This window comes from Rana temporaria, chromosome 3 (assembly GCF_905171775.1).
Source record: "Rana temporaria chromosome 3, aRanTem1.1, whole genome shotgun sequence".
Lineage (NCBI taxonomy): Eukaryota > Metazoa > Chordata > Amphibia > Anura > Ranidae > Rana > Rana temporaria.
In genome coordinates this window covers 73,261,260-73,282,181 of record NC_053491.1, presented here as the reverse complement: position 1 = coordinate 73,282,181, position 20,922 = coordinate 73,261,260, and the positions used below count along the sequence as shown (strand labels likewise).

At 44.8% G+C, this 20,922-nt stretch overlaps 1 protein-coding gene across 1 annotated transcript in view; it reads right to left on the bottom strand.

Annotated features, from left to right (window-relative positions):
* Window positions 1–1,321: 1,321 nt before the first annotated feature.
* The window catches only part of GCOM1 (GCOM1, MYZAP-POLR2M combined locus), a 220,859-nt gene continuing 201,258 nt past the window's right edge, over window positions 1,322–20,922 (bottom strand). Inside the window, exons 15-16 of the mRNA XM_040342756.1 lie at window positions 18,576–18,786; window positions 1,322–2,091 (exon numbers count right to left, since the gene is read on the bottom strand). Coding sequence (XP_040198690.1) covers window positions 1,960–2,091; window positions 18,576–18,786 — 343 coding nt within the window. The 3' untranslated portion in view covers window positions 1,322–1,959. The remainder of the gene's footprint in view (window positions 2,092–18,575; window positions 18,787–20,922) is intronic.

Below are 20,922 nucleotides of genomic sequence, written 5' to 3'. Positions count from 1 at the left end.
GTTCTGTGATAGGTGGAACACAAATCTTCCCAGCAGCGCCTCTGTTCTGTGTTCCTCCTATCACAGATGCCTTCTCATCCTCGGACGAGATGAGAAGACATCCGTGATAGGCGGAACACAGAAAAGAGGCGCTGCTGGGAAATGTTATGTTCCGCCTAACACAGGACAGTCTGAGGAGAAGGCGCGTCTTTTAAATCATTGACGCTTGCAGCACGGAGACTGTCACCGCACTGCACCGCCTATTCAGAAAAAAAGTATGTGATGGCACTGTTTGCAGTGATTGCACTGGGGGGCAAGTTCAGGCACAGTGGGGGCAAGCTCAGGCACAGAGAGGGGCAAGTGATGGCACAGAGAGGGGGCAAGTGATGGCACAAAGAGGGGGCAAGTGATGGCACAGTGAGGGGCAAGGGATGGCACACTGAGGGGCAAGTGATGGCACAGTGGGGGCAAGTGATGGCACAGTCGGGCATGTAATGTAATGACACAGTGAGGAATGTAATGTAATAGCACAGTGAGATTTGAAAAAGCCTGTTTCTGTCAGTGGTTCTGGCTACCCCTCAGCTTCCAGAAAGACTAGTAAGAAGGGGTAGTCTTATACAGTGAGTATATCCCAAAACCCACATGTTTCCTGGAAAATTAGGGGGTCGTCTTATACGCCCAGTCGTCTTATACGCCGGAAAATACGGTAGCATTAACAGTTGCTGCCAGGATTACATCCAAGAAAATTAAACAAACGTGGTTAAGCCTAGGTTCACATTGGAGCAATTTGTCATGCGATTTGAGAGATCAAGTCGCAGCCTATTGTCGGAAATGGCACTGTTCTAATCGTCGCAACACGGATTTTGCGGCGCTACTTTTGCAGATTTCAGGTGTCATTTCAACAGACATCTGTGTATGAAGCAACATGGATGTCTATCAAGTAGCACCTGAAATCACGCTGACCTTGCTACTTTGAAATTGCGCTTCTTCAAGTGAAGTAGCGCGATTTCAAAGTAGCATCAATGTGAACCAGGGCTAAAGGTCAGTTTTTCTTCAGCATCCTATGAAGGAGGGATTTTCAGCACTGCGCTGAAGCAGGAAATAACAGTCACTGTGGGACTTCTAGTCCCATGCTTCTTCTAAAAAGGTCAAAACACCAGTAAGTGTTAGGATACAGCTATTTCCGAGTGGCAACTATGGCTAGTGGCTACTTGATTATAAATATATAGTGGAGATTAGGGTTATTACAAATGGCCACTGACTGGTTCTATTTAGTGTGAATGTGAGACAATATTGAAAAGGGTACATCCACACAAAAGAAAAACATTTTTTAAATTTGGTATTCCAGTTACTCTAGTTTTATTGTAGAAATTTATATTTCAGAGACTTTAAAAATTAGGAAAGCATCAGAATGAAAATCATCATTACCAGCCCAAACATCTAGTGCTTTGCCCAACCAAAAGCATTAATGCATACAAAAGATTGTGTTAAAATTTTTAGGCGTTTTTTTTTTTTTTTTTCAAAGGCAACACTGTGTGAATTGCAAATACCCATAGCATATAATCATACGCAAGTACCCTTTAAACTGACCCGTTTACAGTACACCGAAACTAACTGGCTGCCCAGAGTAACTGCTCTTTGTATTGCCCCGCTATGCAGGCACAACAATGTGCACCCCGTCACTGCTTGAATGTGGTTATGTCATAGATAATAAAATGCTTACCGTTACCGACCTCAAGTGCAGTATACGTCAACACTTATCTGCATACACATACATATATGTAAATTGTATATATACTTATTTTTGTATAAAAAGGTCTGTTTTATACAAGTAAACAATTAGTAATATAATTATAATTTTGTAAAACAGGTCATAAACATATATACATAAGACCAGTTAGGGAACTGTTGCGTTGATAGCTGTGCAGGACAACACAGAATCTGCTCTGTAGATGGAAAGCCACAGTCCTGTTATTCTTCTCAGTCAATGCCATCCTCCTCATCTCTCTGATCCCGGTATTTCATGTAGGACTCTCCCTCAGGGTTATAAGGTTCCATCTTAATATTCAGCTTCTCAAATAGTCTTTGAGCTGCAAACTTGGCCTGTTTTTCCTTAAGATATAAAAATATTACAGAAGTCAACACAAACACAATTTGATCACTTTTGAATTTAGTAACCTTGTTGCCATTATATCCCTTTCCCAGAGTCCTAACTTACCACACATCAATCATTAACTGGCAGCCTAAAGTGATGGCAAAGGCTCCTTTTTTTTTAGTTAACCACTTTTACCCCCTAAAAACAAATATATAAAAATTGGATTTCTTCATCAATTTAGGCCAATATGTATTCTGTGACATATTTTTTGTAAAAATAAAAAAAAAATCCCAATAAGTGTATATAGATTGGTTTGTGCAAATGTTATATCTTCAAACCATGGGATATTTGTATGCCCTCTTTATTTAATTTTTGTACTAGCAATTGCGGAAATCAGCAATTTTTTTTTCCACAAGAAGGGCAGCAATCAGCAATTTTTAGCAGGATTGCAACATTGCGGCGGACAAATCGGACACCTAAGGGTCCTTTCACACTAGCGGACCGTTCGTCCGCTCATTACAAGTCCGTTAACGGACTTGTAATGAATCCCTATGGGAACGCGTCCGTTAGCGGATGGAGCATCCGCTAGCGTCCGCGTCAGTTGGGATCCGCTTTTCCGAACGGAAGAAACCCTATTTTTCTTCCGTTCGGCGGAGCGGAACTGATGCAGACGGACAGACGGTCCGTCTGCATCAGGTTCCCCATAGGGGACAGCGGAGCAGAGACAGGGCGGTCCCTGCACTGTGTGCGGGGACCGCCCTATCCGCCGACAGCTGAGCGGGGATCCCAGCTGAGCCGACGGAGACACACGGAGCGGACCCTGAAACGGTCCGCTCCGTGTGAAAGAGCCCTTACACTTTGAGGGAACTAGTGACATTATTACAGTGATCAGTGCTAAAAATATGCACTGTTACTGTACTGACACTGGCAGGGAAGGGGTTAGCATTAGGGATGATCAAAGGGTTAAGCATGTCCCTAGGGGGTGCTTTATAACTGTGTGGGGGATTGTCTGACAGGGTGAAAACAGATCAGTGTTCCTGCTTAGCGGGAACACAAGATCTCTATCTTCTACCCTATCAGAATGGCGATCTGCTTCTTTCCAATCAATTTTTTTTCATCTTCTGCGTAAGAAGTGAGCCTGACACCACTCATGGCTGCGTATTAGGAGAGCCCTACTCCCTTGCAATATGCATTGGGTCTCCTTTAAGACTCACAACACATAACTATACAGTGTCTGCAAGCCCCTATTAATTTTTGAAAATCTTTGTACCTCCAACTCTACCCCTCTATGAGAGAGCTGCCAAAATGGACTACAAAATATTAAAAGTGAGCTGCAATATTACTAGAAACGTCTTCATGATAGTACAGACCATCATGTTAGAGAGAACTGTATGTTTCAGGGTTATTAGGGCTACAATTACGATGGCAAGAAAAGAGTCATGAAATGAAATAGTTATATTAGATCAGTGGTCTCCAAACTGCCGACCTTTGGTTGTCTTGGTTATCTGTCCGTTAGGGGACTATTATTCACACTGAAGAAAAGTATACCGCTCTAAAAACAATCAATCCCCATTGTTTCCGTCCCAACAAACCAAGAGGGTGCTGGCTGTGCTCAATTACCATGAGATGAAAGAAAAATCCTGGATTGCCGCACTCCTCAAAAAACGATGTCTTTATTCAAAACATGAAAAAACAACTAAAAAATACAAATGGAAAAAACAGCCAAAATTCATGCAGTCAACCAAGAAGTGGATTAGGAAATTCACACCGATATGAGGAACTGTTCCTCCCACTGACACCAATGATGGGGCACTATTCCTCCCACTGACACCAATGATGAGGGACCATTTCTTTCACGGACACCACCAAGCACTATTGCTTCTATTAGTACCAATATTGGGGTTTTTCCACCTAATTCCTACTATTTCTCCTTCCACTGAACACAGGTGCTATGTAATTGTTTTACTCCCACTTACCACCAAGCCTGAGGGACTGCCTACTCCTACTCTTCCTATCACTGGTCACAGTCTAGCCCCCCAAAGTCTAAATAACAGCAAACTGGCCCTTCATTTGTAAAGTCTGGAGACCCTGTATTAGATAAACAGAAAGTAAAGACGCCTCTAGTATTAGAGACTGCTTATGTTACATGAGAGTGATAGACTCCTCCCATATTCTACAAGGTGGTCAGAGACTGTTTTCACATTCTATAAGACTAGGAGAGACTCTGTCCATATTACTCACAAATAACTGCAGAACTTCCAAATAAGTCAGTACTAGAATGAGCAATTCATTCTTCCAGTGATCTGGAAGGGATAGCATAAATCATATGACACATAAAAGATGTGTTCATTCCTACCAGCTGATGAGCATGCACTGTGATCACTAGTTAGAAAAACTCAAAGCCTCCAAACCTGAACCGGAACTTGTCCGGAGGGTATGCCTGACTGTCCTGTCAGTTATCTGCTTTTCAGAATTAATAATCTATTAATACTAAGCTTGGTGCAGGGCTCTGTCTACAAACTTATGCTGTCCATACACTCCACGAAAAATCGTCCGAACGAACTTTCGAAAAACGAAAATCGTTCATTGGACATGGAAATGGTTCGTTTTTTTTTACATATACCTAGTGCAGAAAGTTCGGACGGGAAACACATTAACCTTCCGATTTATCGTTTGTTCGGCAGAAAATTTCCAAACCTGTCCTTCGTTTTTTCGGCTCAAAAACGTCCAAACGATTTTCGATTTTGTGCCCATTAACTGGCCGAAAAACGAAAGATCTTTCTTTACGACCGATTTTCGGCCGAATTTCCGTATAGTGTATGGCCAGCATAAGGCTATAATAAATATTGGCTTTAGGCCAAGCAACTGTATCTCTTCCTGCTTAATTTTCTAGTTCCTCCTAAGGAAAAAGTGACCTCAATAAAACAGAGCACTGTAGCCTAAACCCTGTTCAAGATCCACATGGCCTCCTCTTCAGTGGGTGCGAGGAGGAAAATACATCTGAAAGCTGTACAAATACTGAACTTGTCATGCAGTGAACTAAATAACTGTATGCAAGCAATGACACATAGGATTGGTTTGTATTCTGGGATGGAAAATCTGATTAAAAATTTGCGAAACAAAAGAAATCAAAAGAGAATGGAGAAATCCGTGAACTATCGTCAATGTTCAGCTGTGAGAGCTTGAATAAAATATTCTTCCTTATAAAATAACTTTTATACTATCCCCATTACTTTAAAGCAGGACTATACAAAAGACTCATCATTAGGTATTTGCATTGGCTCTGCTTTAACCATTTGCCTACAGGGCACTTTTACCCCCTTCCTGCCCAGGCTTATTTTCAACGCTGTCACACTTCGAATGACAATTGCACCGTCATGCAACACTGTACCCAAATTAAATTTTTATCTTTTTTTCCCACATAGAGTCGTCTTTTGGTGGTATTTAACCACCACTGGGTTTTTAATTTTTTGCTTAAAGTGGTTGTGAACACTTACAGACCACTTTATGCTACAGGTAAGCCTATAATAAGGCTTAGGAGATATGTGCCGTTGCTTCAGTCCGTGTGCCGTTATCAGTGGCTCCCGCGTGCAAGCGCAGGAGTGACGTTATTGTGGCTCCGGCCAATCACAGCGCCACAGCCGCGATACCCGGAAGTAACCCCCGGGAGAGATGTCTCCACCGGAGGAGGGACGAGGACCACGGCGGGGGCTTGGATGTAAGGTAAGTAATTCATAATGAGCTATGCAATGAGCTATGCATACTAGCTCATTATGCCCTTGTCTTGCAGGGTTTTTTTTTTTAATCAAGGGTTTACAACCACTTTAACCACTTGTCGACCAGCTCACGCCGATATATGTAGGCGAAGTGGCATGGGTACAAAAAAAAAAAAAACTATGTGTCCATGGCCCCGCGATCGTGGCACAGAGAGGCAAAACAGGGAGATGCCTAGCAACATGTCAGGGATCTGTCATGTTCTAGTGAGCCCCCCCCCGTACAGTTAGAACACAGCAAGGGAACACAGTTAACCCCTTTATCGCCCCCTTGTGTTTAACCCCCTTCTCTGCCAGTGACATTTACACAGCACTGATTACTGTGACATTTACACAGCAATCATCATTTATACAGCGATCAGTGCTATAAAAATGCACTAAGTGCCAATGATGTCAAAAGTGTCCGATCTCTTCACCGCAGTCACAATTAAAAAAATAATTGCAGATCGTCGCCATTACTAATAAAAATAAAAATGCCATAAATCTATCCCCTATTTTGTAGACGCGATAACTTTTGTTTGGTTACAACCTCGCACGACCACGCAATGGTTAGTTAAAGCGACGCAGTGCCATATCACAAAAAAAGGGCTTGGTCAGGAAGGGGGTAAATCCTTCCCGGGCTGAAGTGGTTATTAAAAGAACAAAGACTGAAAATTTTGTAAAAAAAAAAAAATTATCAGTGTAGCTGTCATTTTCAAAGAAGACGGTTATCGGCCAACTTCTCTGATCCTCGTGCTGTCAGCATGAGAAAAGGAGTGCTGATAATCGGCTTCTGTTGACATCCGTGATGGAACACAGCTGATCATGTGGTAAAGAGCCGCTGATTCGCTCCATACCTCAATCTGTGATCAGCAGTGTCCTCCGGACACTGGTGTGCACCAGTTTACTAAAACTGGTGCACACAGATTCTGGTGCAGCTGTGCATAGTAACCAGTCAGCTTTTATTATCAAAACATAATTGAATAAGCTGAAGTTAGAAGCCGATTTGTTACTGTGCACGGCTGCACCAGATTGTGTGTACACCAGTTGTAGTACAGTGCATCGGGAAAGCTTCACTTTTTCCACATTTTGTTGTTACAGCCTTATTCCAAATTGGATTAAAATAATTTTCCTCAAAATTCTACAAACAATACCCCATAATTACAACATGAAAGAAGTTTGTTTGAAATCTTTTGCACTCTATTAAAAATAAACGAAAAAATCCCACATAAGTATTCACAGACTTTGCTCAATACTTTGATGAGCAGTGCCTAGTTTCCTCCAGACATGATGCGTGCCATTCAGGCCAAATAATTACATTTTTGTTTCATTAGACCAGAGAATGTTGTTCCTCAGGGTCTGGGAGTCCTTCAGGTGCCTTTTGGCAAACTCCAGGTGGGCTGTCATGTGCCTTTTACTGAGTAGTGGCTTCTGTCTGGCCACTCTACCACGCAGACCTTATTGGTGGAGTGCTTCAGAGATGGTTGTTCTTCTGCAAGGTTCGCCTCTCTCCACAGAGAAATGCTGGAGCTCTGTCAGAGTGACTATCGGGTTCTTGGTCACCTCCCTGACTAAGGCCCTTCTTCCCCAATAGATCAAATTTGGCCAGGCGACCCGCTCTAGGAAGATTCCTGTTGGTTTTAAACTTCTTCAATTTATGGATGATGGAGGCCACTGTGCTCATTGGGACCTTCAAGTGCTGCAGAAAAATTTCTGTACCCTTCCCCAGATCTGTGCATAGATACAATCCTGTCTCGAAAGGTCTACAGACAATGCCTTGGACTTCATGGCTTGGTTTGTGCTCCAACATGCCCTGTTAACTGTGGGACCTTATATATAGACAGCTGTGTGCCTTTCCAAATCATGTCCAATCAACTTATATTACCACAGGCGAACTCCAATCAAGTTGTAGAAACATCTCAAGGCTGATCAGTGGAAACAGGATGTACCTAAACTCAATTTTGAGTGTCATAGCAAAGGCTGTGAATACTTATGTACGTGTGATTTTTTTCATTTTTTATTTTTATTTTTTAAATCAGAAAAAATGTTTTATTGTGCCAACAAAATAAAATACAAAATACAGACCATCATAAAGAAAGTCACAAATCATAACAAACGAAAACATGTACATCCTATATGATACAATAGTGGCACCAAAATTATATACAAGACACATATTGTTAATGGCAAAGATTAGACAGTGCTGGGTAGGCAAAAACAGCCTCACCCCCCAACACAACCACACATGAAACCAACGGGCCAAAACTTAAACCCTGCACCCCACAGTCTGCCCATATAGACAAAACCACTTCCCACCATTAATCAAAGTTTTATGCCTAAAGTATAGTTCTTATATAATATACACTTCAAACAAAGCCAGATCTTTCTCCTAGATAGAAAATGCCTCTCAAACCTGCAACAGCCGAGTCAAAACCAGTCTCAGAGGTGCCAGTCCAGGGGTCTCCAACCAGGGCTGCCAAATGGATATAAATTTCCGGGCTGCATTTCTATGCCGATATGTATGGTGCTCCCATATAAGGATAATATTAACTTGTTCAATCCATTGTTTCTTGGTCATAACGTGCGGTGACAGCAAGAAAGCTGATAGCTAGATTCTGGTTAGGTACAAAAGTCTGATCACAGCAATATTAACTGGATGAGGGTAAATTTCTTCATCTACTGCACCCAGTATGCATATTAGGGGGTCTAAAGGGACCCTAACTTGGAACACAGAGGAAATAACCTCAGTAACATTACCCCAGAACCGGTGCAGCTTAGGACAGAGCCACATCAGATGGATAAGCGAACCCTCCTCCCCGCAGTGTTTGGGACATAGAGAAGAATCCCTGTTGCTCGGGGACCGGACCGGCGTCGCAGACTCTTTCACAAATGTACTCGCTTCTAAACTCACCCCCCACACAACCTAGCTTGCGTTGCTTAGAGAGATGGGAGTCAGACCTTAACCGGACTTTCTCAGTGGTACAGAGGCAGCGCATCATCACCTTGGCTATAAAGTCCTCCTCTTGCACCAGACTTCAGGAAACTAATTTTAAACTCTTCTCCAGATGGTACCTCACACCCACCAGGTTGCATAAGTGTTTCCCTTCTACCTCGGACCGCTGTTGGCGGTGTGGAGTGGATGCGGGCTCATTACTACACATTTTCTGGTCCTGCCCAAAGACTGACAAACTTTTGGGCGCAGGTTCGCCGCATCACACAAACGTTTACGGAATATGTGCTCCCGGACGACGCGTCGTTTTTCCTGCTGCACCTTTCAACGATGTCGGTTAAATCCTACAAAAAATCGTTAGTATGTCACCTTGTGAATGCTGCCAAGGCGTGCATCCCCCTTCGCTGGAAGCAGCAGTGCCCACCGACGGTTGGGTGCTGGTTGCGGAAGGTGGAGGAAACAAGACAGATGGAGGATTTGATTCTCACTGCGCAGCATAAACATGAGGCCTTTACTGAGGTCTGGGGTATCTGGAATGTTTTTATTTTCTCAGATGAGGGAGCATCCCTACTTGGGTCCTGATGTCGCTTCGACCAGGAGTGGTGTCGTCCGCTCCCCGCCCTGTCTGTGCCCCCCACTCCATCCTCCCCTCCTTTCTCCCCCCCCCCCCCATTCTCCCTTCTCTTCCTTTTTTCTCTGCTTTACCCGATTTCACTTTAACTTCTATCTAAGATAAAATCAAGCACAGGGAGGTTCTGGCTCATTGATGCTATCCATACTTGTATAGATTGCAACGTGCATGTTGTTATGACTCCTCTCTAAGTGTGACTATGTACAGTGACATATTACGGTAATGGCGGAAATGTATATACAACCCCTCTGTACTTGTTTTTAAGGACATGCATGTCTCTGTTGTAATGTTGGAATTTCTCCATGTGTACTTTCTCAATAAAATTTATATTTGAAAAAAAAAAAAAGAGAAGAATCCCTTCTTCCCCAACGGAACAGTTGAATAGGTGTGCAGTAAGCCCTATGTAACAAAAACAGGTGAGACAACCTATGAGACTGCGAAACTGAAGTAAGAGGTCCAGCTTGTAAACATGTGTCCCATGTTTCACCATTAATGACTCCCAGGTCCTCCGTCCACCCTCTCCTACACGGTAAAGTCACTGAATCCTGTACTGTCGATAAAAGAGTAGAATAGACATGGGATATTAGGCCTTTTTTTGTCCTTACCAAAAAATAGATATCTTTTATCAAGATATGACTAGACAATTGGAGAACAGAAATCTGACCCTGGGCTTGCAGGGCATGCCGGAGCTGCAAGTATCTATAGAATTGATGCCTAGGGAGATTAAATTCCTTCTGTAATTCCTGAAATGATTTAAGTACATTTTGGTGATATATCTGGGCAATATTGTGAATACCAGCCAATCTCCAGGACAGGAAACCGTCCAGCCTAGAGACTTCCGCTAGATTGGGATTGTCCCACAGAGGAGTCTCTGCCAGAAATCCTGAAACACTCAAATTAGACCTCACCATGGACCACAGTTCCCTGAGGAGAACCACAGTAGGCGCCGCCTGTGGCAGGTGCGGAAACCCCACTTCCAGACATGCCAAAACGAAAGTATTCCGAGACCCCATACGTAACAGAGTGTCAATGGAATCACGTTCATTGATACACCCCATTCCACATAAATGCTGTAACTGAGAAGCCAAAAAATAGAATTTGGGGCTAGGGACTGCAGCTCCTCCCTGATCTTTACCATATTGTAATGTAGCAAGCCGAATGCGGGCACTTTATTTCTTCCAAATTAAAGATCTAAACAAGGTATCTATCCGAGTGAACCACCTACGAGGTATCCACTGAGGAGAGTTGTGCATGATATATAAGAGTTGGGGGCCCCACACCATCTTGATTAGATTTATCCTACCTATAACAAAGCGGAAGTTTACACCAGGTGTTACAGGTCATTTGTAATCTTTTGAAAAGAGGCAGGAGATTCTCCTCTAAATACCTCTGTGGGCTGACCGACACCTGAACCCCCAAATATTTAAAAGATAACACCACCTTTAGGGACCTTGCAGCATCCGTCAGCGAAGCAATTGGGCCATCCACAGGCAAAAGGACAGATTTACTCCAATTTATTGAAAAGCCTGACAAGGAGCCGAATTGTTTAATCAACTCCATAGCCGCTGTAAGAGAGGTGTCCACATCCCCCAAGTACAGTAATGCGTCGTCCGCGTAAAGGGAAATCTTTTCCATGCACAGACCTCTATTAAAGCCAGTAACCGATGGGGACGATCTTATCAAGGCCGCCAATGGTTCAAGGGCCAGTGCAAACAGCAGGGGTGATAATGGACACCCCTGCCTTGTGCCTCTAAACAAAGGAAAAGAGTCCGTAAGATCTCCATTCATGCGGATCCTAACAGTGGGGGCAGCGTACAAACGCACCCACCTGATAAAAGTGTCCCCCAGACCAAAACAACCCAGGACCTCCGACAAATAAGGCCATTCGACGCTGTCAAAAGCTTTGGCAGCAGGGAGCTGCGGTGGCTCAACGAGATTGGCACTGCGCTGACAAGCCATTCACCTCTGCAGCTAGAGGTTCGGATCCCGGTCTCGGCTTCATGTGAATTGAGTTTGGTGGTCTCAGCCCGGCTCCCGGTGGGTGTGCTATGCAGGGTAAGCCCACCCCCCTCCCACAAAAACCACCACACCTACACACGCACTCTAAATTGGGTTAACACACGCACTTTGACCACGCGGTCTCTAAAAGAGAGGCGAAGGACTAATGGGGCTGGTTGAGCGGGCTAATCCTCTCACTCCCTTATAGGGAGTCCCTCTGCCCCGTTGGGCTTCAAAGCGGAGCAGGTAGGGCGGGCTGTGTGGGAGGACCTCACACACCCGCCATTGCCACCCGGGGCATGGAGAAAGGTGGCAGATTGCCTCTGGGGGAGGCCTGCCTACTCCCAACTCCTGCAGTCCGGCTCCTCTCTCGAGTACACGCACAAAAATACACTTTTAAAAAAAAGAAAAAAAAAAAAAAAGCTTTGGCAGCGTCCAATGAAAGAATTGCTCTCTGGCCTTCATTATCAGCAGGTATCTGGAGATTAAGAAAAAGGCACTTGATGTTAAGAGCCATTGACCGGGAAGGAATGAACCCTGACTGATCGCCATGAACAAGTTTATGTATAACTTTAGCTAGCTTGGTAGCCAACACCCTTTCCATTAGTTTCACGTCAGTCGTCAATAAAGAGATGGGCCTATAAGAGTCCGGAGAATGGGCCTACTTACCGGGTTTCAATAGCAGCACTATTATGGCTTCATTCATGGACCGAGGCAGGATACCCTTTTCAAACACATCTACAAACACCTCCCTCAAAAGAGGTATCAGTATGTCCGGGTATCGCCTATACACCTCCGCCGGCAAGCCATCCGAACCCGGAGACTTACCAGGAGAGGAAAGCGCCAGCGCCTCCAACATCTCATTAGCCGTGAGTGGCGCATTCAATTGCTCCACATCCGAGGCCGACAGACGCAGGATTTGACATCGGTCCAAAAAGGTGACACCTTAGAGGAATACCTGAATGTGGATAAAATATCCGCATGAGATGACACCAGAGCCCCCGAAGGAGCAGCGATTGCCACTATGTGGGCAGAGCCCCTCTGTGATCTCACCATCATAGCCAGCACATGACCAGTGCCCTTCCCTTCCTCAAAGTATTTTTGTTGGAGAAAAAAAAAACGTATTTTCCGCCTTAGTCAGGATTACATGTTTAGCGATGTTCTGAGCTTCATTCCATGCCCGCTCGGTCCGTTCAGAGGGGGAATCCACAAAGGCTGACTCGGCCCTCTCAACCTCCTGAAGCACGAACTGCTCCTAGGACCTCGTCCCAGTTTTAATTGCGTTAATGGATCTGATAAACTGACCCCTTAGACAAGCCTTAAGTGCGTCCCAAAAAATACTAAACCCCGTAGAATGCTTGTTAACCTTAAAAATAACCAAGTCAGTATGAATGGGGTCAGGAGTGGGGAACAGTAACAACCAAAACGGGTTGAGCCTCCAACAGGTCCGCTTAGAAATTCTAGATGTCGTTACTTCAACACATAAAGGGGAGTGGTCTGAAATAGTTCTTGCCTCATATCGCGTGGAAGATACCAGGGGAAGCATCTCACCATTGCCAAGGTCAATCCTAGAAAGGCCCCTATGTGAAGCCGAATGACATGAAAAACATTTCTCCTGTGGATGGCTAAGCCTCCAAACATCCCTCAGCCCCAGCTCCTGCACAAACTGAGCAAATGTCGTTGGGCTCCCTCTCGGGGTGGCCGCCGACGCCCCAGGAGAAAATTTGTCAAGACTCGCACACAAGAAATTATTAAAATCTCCCACAATAAGAGCAGGAACACCCGTGAGACGTGACAGGAAAGTGGCCAGGGTCTTAAGGTCTTCCACCGAAAAAGGAGGCGGTATGTACACATTTGCTATAATACACTGTAAATTATTCAAACTACAGAACAAAAAAATAAACCGGCCTCCAGGGTCGATGAGAGAGGAGGTAAGGACAAACGGAACATTTGTACTAATAAGTGTGCTAACCCCTATGGCGTAGGACGAGAAGGCAGAGTGAAACTGGGTGCCATAAACCTTAGAAGAGAACGGAGATGCTTGGCCAGGCAACATGTGGGTCTCCTGCAGACATACCACGGAAGAGCAAAAAAACGCTTAAGCATATGCCCCACCGCCAGATGTTTCACTCTGTTTCCCAGGCCCCTCACATTCCAACTAGTTACCACACACCGTGTGGCCATAATGCAGAAAAGTAAACATTTTGTTTAGAGAAATAGTACACAGATCCAAAAATAAAAGACCATGGCAACCTCGCAAACAAGTAATGACTAAGAGAGCACAGTAGAAAGGAGAAAATCCCCTTAATGTTCAGATCCAGGCAGACTGGGCACAACCTGTAAAAGCAAAAGTTAGGCAGACTGCAGGTATACGGTCCAACAGGACCGTATACCTGCAGAATGAAAAAACGGAGGGAAAAAAATAAGGAACCGTAATGTCCACGAGGGACTCATCTCCAGGGGGCTAAATTCACTAGCCGGCATCAAAGAGCCAACAGGCAACAGGCCTCTTTCGGAAATTAACAAAACGTCTTTGGTCAGTGTAGACACATCCTGTGAAAACAGTCTTCCGCCTTGGAAGGAGTTTGGAATGTTCAGTCACTCCGATCCCGCGATCAAGTAGTACCGTTAAAAATAAACTTGGCAAGCAGCAGTCACTCATTCCTCCGCCTACTCCCCAGATCTTCACGCAAGGAGCGCTCCTCTCTAACCAGCCACTGCATGGCCTGGGTAGGTTTATAAAAAAAAAAAATGAACTTCATCCCTGGCCACCACCCATAAACAGGCAGGGTAGAGCATAGCATACTGCAACTCCAGAGAGCGCAACCTTTTCTTAACATCATTAAATTGAGCACGTTGTTTTTGCACTTCTGCCGAGAAATCCATCACCAGAACGTCCCCCAAAGAACGCGCCTTAGACAAAATGACATCTCTGTCCTTATAGTTGAGCAATTTGAATAGAAAAGCTCTGAGGGGGGGGTTACCCGGGGGCAAAGGCCTCAGAGGAACACGATGTGCGCGCTCCACCGCAAACATAGGCGAGAAGGATTCTTTCCCAAACTTCTCTGCCAGCCAGTGCTCTATGAAAGCAACCGGGTTTTTCCCTTCCATCCTCTCCGGAATACCAATAGCTATGACATTATTCCAGCGCATTCTATTTTCGAGCTCATCGATTTTTGCAGCGTGTTTAGCAACCATCAATTGCTCGGTATGAGACTCCCTCTGCATAGGGGCCAGATCATCCTCCAAAGTACTAACGCGCCCCTCAACATCAGATGTGCGATCCCGCAGCTTCTGCATGTCTTGGCACAGAAAAAACATTTCTGCCTTTATCTCTTTAATTTCAACTGCCAAATTAGTTACAGAGGCATTGCATGTTGTAATTGCCGTAAATAGGTCTCTTAAAGCGGGAGTTCACCCATTTATAAAAAAAAAAATTTTCTCCCCTTAGCTTCCTGCTCGTTCGGTCTAGGGGAATCGGCTATTTGTATTAAAATATGAGCAGTACTTACCCGTTTTCGAGCTGCATCTTCTTCCGTCGCTTCCGGGTATGGGTCTTCGGGAGCGGGCGTTCCTTCTTGATTGACAGCCTTCCGAGAGGCTTCCGACGGTCGCATCCATCGCGTCACTCGTAGCCGAAAGAAGCCGAACGTCGGTGCGGCTCTATACTGCGCCTGCGCACCGACGTTCGGCTTCTTTCGGAAAATCGTGACGCGATGGATGCGACCGTCGGAAGCCTCTCGGAAGACTGTCAATCAAGAAGGAACGCCCATTCCCGAAGCCCATACCCGGAAGCGACGGAGAGGATGCATCTCGTAAACGGGTAAGTACTGCACATATTTTAAAATAAATAGCCGATTCCCCTAGTAAAAACGAGCAGGAATCTAAGGGGGAAAAGTGCCCTCTAAGGGTGAACCCCCGCTTTAACCACTTAAGGACCCCTTCACGCCGATATACGTCAGCAGAATGGCACGGCTGGGCACATGAAAGTGCCGCGGTCCGAAGCTCCGTGACCGCGGGACCCGATCGCCGCTGGAGTCCCGCGATCGGTCCCCGGAGCTGAAGAACGGGGAGAGCTGTATGTAAACACAGCTTCCCCGTTCTTCACTGTGGTGGCGTCATCGATCGTGTGATCCCTTTTATTGGGGGACACAATCGATGACGTCACACCTACAACCACACCCCCCCCTACAGTTGTAAACACATATTAGGTCACACATAACCCCTTCAGCGCCCCCTGTGGTTAACTCCCAAACTGCAACTGTCATTTTCACAGTAAACAATGCATTTTAAATGCATTTTTTCCTGTGAAAATGACAATGGTCCCAAAAATTTGTCAAAATTGTCCCCCATAATGTCGCAGTCACAAAATTAATAAAAAATGCAATAAAACTATCCCCTATTTTGTAAACGCTATAAATTTTGCGCAAACCAACTGATAAACGCTTATTGAGATTTTTTTTTACCAAAAATAGGTAGAAGAATACTATATCGGCCTAAACTGAGGAAAAATATATTTTTTTATATATATATATATTTTTGGGGGATATTTATTATAGCAATAAGTCAAAAACATTGCATTTTTTTCAAAATTGTCACTCTATTTTTGTTTATAGCGCAAAAAATAAAACCGCAGAGGTGATCAAATACCACCAAAAGAAAGCTCTATTTGTGGGGAAAAAAGGACGCCAATTTTGTTTGGGAGCCACGTCGCACGACCGCGCAATTGTTTGTTAAAGCGACGCAGTGTCGAATCGCAAAACCTGGCCGGGTCCTTTAGCTGCATTTTGGTCCGGGTCTTAAGTGGTTAATTTGGGCTCAGGCCCGTCTGAGCCCGAGGCCGCATTCGCCTCCCAGCACATGGGACCCTGGGATAGTACTCACTGTGTCCCAAGGTAGCACTGGCGCAAGGGGATCCTCCAGGGGCACAGTGTCTTATGCGTCTGACTGAGAGCCACTGCGATTCTCCCTGCTTTCCCCGGGGACCTCCGGCAGATCACGGGCGCCGATCGGGGAGAACAGTTTCTGCACGGCTGCCCTGTACCTCTCCTTAGCTGACTGAGAGGCCGCACCGCCATCTTGGTTTGCGTGGTCTGGAGCCGTGCGGCCTGCTGTGCTCCGCCTGGACATCTTCCCCGACCCGAACGAGACCAGCGGAGGGTGGACGGAGCAGCCGGGAACACTGATGCACACCGCGGGTCCGGAGACGAGCCACCAGGGACCCAGGAACAGGATGAAAGAACGGATGTTCGGCGGAGCTCACAGAACGTGCGACCGTCTACATCCCCAGCTAAGCCATGCCCCTTCATTTTTTATTTTTATTATATAAATTCACAGAAAACAAAAACCATAAACAGAACAGTTACGATTTATGGTGCCTAGAACAGAGGAAAAAATGTATAAATCCTGTATAATAAATATACAGGGGTATTGCACAGCACATGGCGAGGGAGAAGATCTACAGGAATAATACATAGCATTATAAAAGTAAACTGCGCCAAGTAGGAAACCAGATATCAGGCTGGTAAAAAGCAATGATAATAGATAATATGAATAAAAGCACATTCAGTCTAATACAAAGTTCGCAGCAGCACCACCACCAAAATCTGGTCAAGGTTCCAAAAACCAAATACAAGTCCAAAGGAGAAAGAAGGTTTGCTTTCCAAGGTCCCAGGCTATGGAATGCTTTACCAACCAGCATTCGGTTGGAGCAAAACCACCTGTCTTTCAGAAAGCAGATCAAAACCCTGCTTTTCTGATGACATGAGACACGAACAACCAGCGCCCAGAGGCGATTCAGTTCGCATGTGCCGCGCTATATAAGTTTTTTCATTCATTCATTCATTCATTCATTCATTCATGTGTCAGCAAAACTTCAGTGTGAACACACCACCACCAAACTGAAAGCCGCTTACCAGAACCACCCAAACATTAGGCATGTAGACAGATTCTATTCAATGGGCTCCACATCAGATTAGCATCAGACTGGGGAGGGATCCAGGGAGCAGATCTCAAATTGCACCACATCGATGATTTAACATATCCTCGGTATATAAATAAAAATGGACCATAGCGTGATACCGTACAAAATATTTAATAAAAATGCATAGGACATGTACTTACAAACATCTCATGATTAAAAGCATGTATGTATGCCGGCCGGCAATAGGAGCCCTTCCTCCTTCAGATGGAACGCGGTGACGTCAGTGTGCGCCTTCCCAGACGACGTTTCGTCATTAACAGACGTTCTCAATGGGGATGTTGAGAACGTCTGTTAATGACGAAACGTCGTCTGGGAAGGCGCACACTGACGACACCGCGTTCCATCTGAAGGAGGAAGGGCTCCTATTGCCGGCCGGCATACATACACGCTTTTAATCATGAGATGTTTGTAAGTACATGTCTTATGCATTTTTATTAAAATATGTTGTACGGTATCACGCTATGGTCCGTTTTTATTTATATACCGAGGATATGTTCAATCATCGATGTGGTGCAATTTGAGATCTGCTCCCTGGATCCCTCCCCAGTCTGATGCTAATCTGATGTGGAGCCCATTGAATAGAATCTGTCTACATGCCTAATGTTTGGGTGGTTCTGGTAAGCGGCTTTCAGTTTGGTGGTGGTGTGTTCACACTGAAGTTTTGCTGACACATGGTGGTGCTGCTACGAACTTGTTATTGGACTGAATGTGCTTTTATTCATATTATTTATTTTCATTGCTTTTTACCAGCCTGATATCTGGTTTCCTACTTGGCGCAGTTTACTTTTATATTGGACTTTATATGCTTATCACATTTCTTCTGCTGCCTTGACGCATTTATATATTTAGAGCGTTTTTGACAAGCGCAGTTTTTTCTCCCTATAATACATAGCATGCAAAATAAGAGACCTTGGGGAGCATTCAGAATCTGGTGCAGCTGTGCATGGTAACCAGTCAGCCGCTAACTTCAGCTTGTTCAATTAAGCTTTCAGAATAAAACCTGGAAGCTGATTGGTTTCTATGCAGAACTACCAGATTTTGCATGCTCCAGTTTTAGTAAATCTTAACCCTTGTGGCATATTACACTAGCAACTTTTCTTCTGTTTGATATACATATCTATGTGGTTGCTTTAACATAATGTGCCTGGTGTTCCTATACTTTCCATTGGAAAGAAAATAAACCGTACCTCATAACTCTTGTTCTGATCTATCTGTAGAGTCAGAGATTCGTCGAGAGGTAGTAGCAGGGCTGGTAAGTAATGGAGTGGTGGAAGTCTAGCTGCAGTGATGTCATCCAGATGTTTCCTGTCCTGAGCTCTTCTCTCTTCCGCAGACAGCCTAAGTGCCTTCTCTCCTGGTGACTGATTGGGGGTTGAGGAATTGGAGCCTGACGGCAACCTGAAAATAAATATAATAATTGCTTGGCTGACTAATATACTTAATGGCTTTCTGTGAAAGATGAAAATATCACTAATTAAAATGTATGAGCTTTAATGAAAATATAGATCACACAGCTCAATGTGCTCATTAAAGCTACCTGGCTTTCTGAAACAAAAATCCACTCTGATGAATGAGGCCCACCATGCTTGAAGAACGGAGAAGAGCAGCTATATGGTCACACGTCACAAATTTCTTCTTTAAAGTTCCAAAGCCTTAAAGCTGACCTGTCGGTTACTTTACAAATCTGAAAAAATGTATTCCTAACCACAAAAGGTTGGCCTAAATATAATCTTCATCGTCAAGCATTTCTTTACTCATCACCTTCAGTGATTGTTCTGTAACCTGCACGGAAATGCTGTGAACTATCTCTGCAAACGTCACTTCATTTTTCTGGAGTTTGCCTTCGTAAACCTCAGTCCAACCTATATGGATGTTTTAATGCAAGATGATATTTAAAACCACATCTACTTTTATATTTTTCATGTACAGTGTGATCTCTACACCTGGTCCCCCCACTGCATCCATCTGTCACAGCGTTAGAAGACCACAAAGCTTGTTTACACCAACAGCAATGAACAGCAGTTCTTTATGCAGTCCCAACGCAAGAAAAACCGACGTTAGACCTACCGGTAACGGTATTTCTATGAACCTTCCAGGACGGCACCCGAGAGATGATGGCTCCCCCTGCAGGAAACACAATCACATGACAGTTTAAAAGGCCCCGCCCTTCCCCTTGCTCCTCAGTATGCAATAGAGTAATCCTGAACTGGTTCACAAGGGACGTAGTCCTTATCGGTACTTACCTTTTTTCCCTTTCCCCATAGGGTGGGAAGTAGGTCTGCCGTCCTGGAAGGTTCATAGAAATACCGTTACCGGTAGGTCTAACGTTGGTTTTCTCTTACCACCTTCCAGGACGGCACCCGAGAGGATAATTGAGTAATAAACACAGGCCTACCTTCAGGGTGGGACCACAGCTTGTAGAACCTTTCGACCAAAGGCTAAGTCTTGCTGTGACAACATTTCCACACGATAGTGCTTCAGGAATGTATGACAGCTGGACCAGGTGGCCGCACTGCGGATTTGTTCTCAGGAGGCCCCTGCTTTCTCAGCCCAGGAAGTTGCTATGGCTCTGGTAGAGTGAGCCTTGATCTTTATGGGAGCTGTTGCTCCAGTGCATACATAGGCTTTGGATATTGCTTCTCTAATCCATCTTGAGACTGAGGCTTTTGATGCCTGCAGTCCCTTCCTGGGCCCAGCGTGTAGAACTAGTAGGTGGTTAGATCTTCTAAAACTCTTAGTTCTCTCTAGATAAATGAGAAGACACCTTCTTACGTCTAACAAATGAAATTTCTTTTCTTTTTCGTTCTTTGGTTCAGAACAGAAGGATGGCAATATTATGTCTTGCGTCCTATGAAATAGGGATGCCACCTTAGGCAGGTACAGGGGGTCTGCTCTAAGGGTGATCCTATCTGGCTGCACCCTCAGGAAGGGTTCTTTCATGGATAGCGCCTGCAAATCCCCTACCCTCCTGGCCGAAGTAATGGCTAACAAAAAGGTCAACTTTAAGGTTAGAAACTTAAGGGGAACCTCTTCCAGAGGTTCGAATGGGTGTATAGATAACGCCTCTAACACCCTAGTTAAGTCCCAAGGCGGACAACTATATTTTTGGACTGGAGAAACTCTTTCTCTAGCTAACAAAAAACGTTTTATAAGGTCCTCTTTCGCCAATCTTTTATCAAGATAGACTGAGAGAGCCGTTATTTGTACCCGAAGGGTACTAACTTTTAATCCTAAATCTACCCCATCCTGGAGGAAGTCCAGGATAACCGGGATAGAAGTTGAAGCTACCTGTCTTTCCTTACGCCAGGAACAGAAGGTCTTCCATACTTTTTGGTAAATCTTTTGAGTTACTGGTTTTCTGCTCATGAGGAGAGTATCTATGACCTTCTCTGAGCAGCCTTTGCGTTCTAGAATCTGGCGCTCACTAACCAGGCCGTTAGCTGAAAGAATTCCGGCTTTGGGTGGAGTACTGGGCCCTGCCTGAGGAGATCTGCCCTGTACGGGAGCTTCAGAGGCTCCGCCATCGCCATGGCT